At 68.8% G+C, this 3,471-nt stretch overlaps 1 protein-coding gene across 1 annotated transcript; it reads right to left on the bottom strand.

The window, feature by feature from the left end:
- Window positions 1–1,661: 1,661 nt before the first annotated feature.
- Window positions 1,662–3,465, bottom strand: LOC118159597 (lysine-specific demethylase hairless-like). Its single transcript, XM_035314172.1, has 7 exons — window positions 3,308–3,465; window positions 3,014–3,089; window positions 2,709–2,839; window positions 2,523–2,618; window positions 2,146–2,444; window positions 1,941–2,060; window positions 1,662–1,861 (listed from the first exon to the last, which is right to left on the bottom strand). The coding sequence occupies exons 1-7, from the start codon at window positions 3,348–3,350 to the stop codon at window positions 1,799–1,801; spliced, it is 828 nt and encodes a 275-aa protein (XP_035170063.1). The 5' UTR covers window positions 3,351–3,465; the 3' UTR covers window positions 1,662–1,798.
- Window positions 3,466–3,471: the final 6 nt, after the last annotated feature.

Genomic DNA, 3,471 nt, shown 5'->3' on the forward strand with positions numbered 1-3,471 from the left:
CGGGGTGCAGTGGGGAGGGGTGGAGGGGACCCCGGGGTGCAGTGGGGAGGGGTCGAGGGGCTCGCAGGGTGCAGTGGGGAGGGGTTATGGGGTCGGCAGGGGGCAATGGGGGCATCGCCTGGGGTTTTGCGGGGTGCAGCACGAGAGGGGCCGGGGCACGGCGGGGGGCGGGGTGCGGGGCACCCGCAGCCCCCTGCCCCTCCGCGCATGCGCCAGACTCACCGCGTCCCGGCGCTCCTTCGCGCCGCCCCCGCCCCCCCCCGTTCGCCGCCTATTGGCCGGGGTGCCCGGCAGGGTCGCCTCGCATTGGCTGACCCCTTCGTCACTCTCCGTAAGGTTGAGGGGCGGGGCTTGGCCTTAAAGGGAGAGGGGAGGGGAGAAGGGCGCGGGGGTGGGGGGCGCGGTGCACGGTGCTGATTGCACGGTGCTAACCAGGTGGTGCTAATTACACGGTGCTAATTGCACGGTGCCCATTGCATGGTGTTCACTGCACGGTGCTAATTGCACGGTGACCATTGCACAGTGACCATTGCATTGACCATTGCACAGCACTAATTGCATGGTGCTAATTGCACGGTGCCCACTGCATGGTGCCCATTGCATGGTGTTCATTGCATGGTGCTAATTGCACAGTGACCATTGCACAGTGACCATTGCAGTGCCCATTGCACGGTGCTAATTGCACAGTGACCATTGCATGGTGACCATTGCACCGTGCCCATTGCATTGACCATTGCACAGCACTAATTGCACGCTGCTAATTGCACGGTGACCTTTGCACAGTGACCACTGCATCGTGCCCATTGCACGGTGCTAATTGCACGGTGACCATTGCATGGTGCTAATTGCACGGTGCCCATTGCATGGTGCTCACTGCACGGTGCTAATTGCACAGTGCCCATTGCATGGTGCTCACTGCACGGTGCCCATTGCATGGTGTTCATTGCACAGTGCTAATTGCACGGTGCTCACTGCATGGTGCCCATTGCATGGTGCTAATCGCACGGTGCTAATTGCGCAGGGCTAATTGCCTGGCGCCCACTGCACGGTTTCTACTACCTGGTGCCCCTTGCACGGTGCCTGTTGCCTGCTTCCAGCTGCCCATTGCAGGGCTGTGAATGCACGGCATCTGTTGCACGGTGCTGGCTGCACGCTTTTAATTGCACCTCGCATTGTGTGCGCACTGCACGGCCCGGCTCGCTCCGATGCAGCGCTGGGTGCATGGAGCCCTGTACTGCACGGGGTGCACGGTGCGTGGCTGTGCACGCTGCACGGGGCAGCACACATTGCACGGTGCGGATGGCACGCGGTGCGCAATCTGTGGGGCGCTGTGCACGCTGCAGCCCCCCTTTCCCCCCATTTCCCCCCTGGGTGTCCTGGTGCGGAGCAGGGCCGTTCCCCTGCACCCGGAGCACGCAGCTCTGCGCTGCCCGGGAGCTGCAGCAGCACCAAAAAGGGAGAAAACCCCCAGAGGCAGGCAGCTGGAGGAGCTGCAGACCCCGGTGCGGGCAGGGGCAGGGCTGTTCCCTGTCCTCCCGACACCCTCTGGGCTGGTTTCTCTCCCTGGTGGGTGCTCAGCTCCCCTTGCTGGGTCCCACCCTGCGCTCCAGGGCCCCCCAGCCCCGTCCCCCCTTGCCCTGAGGACCCAAGGGAGACGCGGAGGCAGGAGCTGGCGGCGCAGCCGCCCCTTTCTTTATTCCTGGCAGAGCAAAGCACCAAGCAAGCAGCGCCCGGCGGCGCAGCTGGGGACGGGCACGGCGCTGCTTTTGTCCCGGCGTCCTGGTGCCGTGCCACCGCCTCACCTGCAGCCCTGCAGGACACCCACGGCCTCCCGCACGGCGGCCAGGATCATGCCGTCCAGCTGCAAGGACGCACAGGGGGCTCAGCACCGTGCACCCACCCACCCCGGGGACCCCTCGCCCTGGGGACCCCTCACCCACCTGAGCCCGGAGCCAGCGTGCGGCCCCCGGGGGCCCGGCGCCGTGGTCCCCGAGGTGGGCAGCGCTCTCCGGGGACAGGAACCGCTGCTCCACGGTGATGGTGCTGGTGAGGTTCTGCACCTGCGGGCATGCAGCAGCGTTGGGGACCGGCCAGGCCCTGCTGGGTGCCTCAGTTTCCCCGGGAGGAGCCGGGGCAGCGCCTTACCTGGTGCGGAGCCCCAGCGGGGACCAGCACCGCGTCCCCCAGGCACTGCAGCAGGGTCCAGCCGCTCACCCCGCACTCCTCCCGCAGCCGCCGCCGCAGCTCCAAGTCCAGGTAACGCCCGGGGGGGTCCTCTGCCGCCCCCCCTTGCCCTTGGTCCACCTTGTGCAGGAAATCCTGGATGCGGCCGGCGTCCTCGGCGCGGAAGATGTGCCACAGGGCGCCGGGCCGGCTGCCGCCACCCCGCAGCCTCTCCTGCAGCAGCTCGTCCATGCCGTCAGCCTCGGCGTGCAGCAGCGGCTCTGTGGGTGCAGGGGAAGGTCGGGGAGGGGGCCGTGGGGGCCATGGTGGGACCCCCCCCCCACGCAGCCCAGCCCTACCGTGCCGTGCCGCGGCGTGCACCAGGACGCTGATGGTGTCGGCTGCCTCCACCGTCAGGTTCTTGGTGCCGACGCTGCCATCCTGGGGACGCACGCCTGCAATTTGGGGAGCAGGGGGGTGGCACGGCATGGCCGGGGGGGCTCGGTGTCATCATGTCCCCCCCCCCCCGGAACCCCCCAGCTCACCGTACGCGGCGCACACGCGGGGGCGCAGCCAGCGGCGGCCCCGCTCGCCCCGCAGGTAGGAGGCCAGGTTGAGGCGGCCGTGGGGGCCGCAGTACTCGGGCAGAGGCAGGCTGGCGCTCAGGTTGGTGGCCCTGCGGCACAGAGGGGACGCTCCGAGCTCGGGGACGTCGTGCGGGGCCAGCACCGTGCCCCCAAACCCCTGCAGCCCTCACCAGGGCACTGGTGAGGCTGCACCAGGGCGCTGGCGAGGGTGCACCGGCGGTGCCAAGGCGCAGCCCCCCGGTGATGGCACTGCGGCCACTTACCGGCACAGCTGCATGTCCCCGAAGCCACTCTCCAGCTTCAACACGTCCCCAGTGCCTTGCTCCAGCACCGGGCAGGCTGCAGGATGAGGCCACGGCGTCACACACCGGGGTCACCCCCTTCGTGCCAACCCGCGCGGCGCGTCCCGGGCACGCATGACCGGGGTTGGTTTGCTCCCCCTCAGCTTGCACGGGGGGGGGGCTGGGACCATCCCACGGGGGAGATCTGCCCCCCCCCATGTCCCCTCCGTCCCCGTCCCCTCGATGCTAACCCTCCGGTGGCTCCCGGCTGCTTACTCGCGCTGGCGGCGAAGCCGTCCCAAAAGCGCCCGCTGCCCATCCTGACGCGCCGCTGCTGCGCCCGCAGGTCCACCGCCTCCACCTCCTGCTCCCCCCCGGGGGGGCGGAAGGATTCGGGCCCCCACAGCCTCCCGTCCAGCCTCTTCTCCAGCCCTGAAACC

The sequence above is a fragment of the Oxyura jamaicensis genome, unplaced genomic scaffold, assembly GCF_011077185.1.
Source record: "Oxyura jamaicensis isolate SHBP4307 breed ruddy duck unplaced genomic scaffold, BPBGC_Ojam_1.0 oxyUn_random_OJ71204, whole genome shotgun sequence".
NCBI classification, from domain to species: Eukaryota; Metazoa; Chordata; class Aves; order Anseriformes; family Anatidae; genus Oxyura; species Oxyura jamaicensis.

What these genes read in the sequence shown, in the direction of transcription:
- LOC118159597 (XM_035314172.1), bottom strand. Translation starts at nt 3,350, where the DNA reads ATGGGCAGCGGGCGCTTTTGGGACGGCTTCGCCGCCAGCGCGA. An exon ending in CGGCTTCGCCGCCAGCGCGA is followed by an intron (nt 3,090 to 3,307) that starts GTAAGCAGCCGG and finishes CTCATCCTGCAG; the next exon opens with CCTGCCCGGTGCTGGAGCAA. An exon ending in GCACGCCGCGGCACGGCACG is followed by an intron (nt 2,445 to 2,522) that starts GTAGGGCTGGGC and finishes CTGCACCCACAG; the next exon opens with AGCCGCTGCTGCACGCCGAG.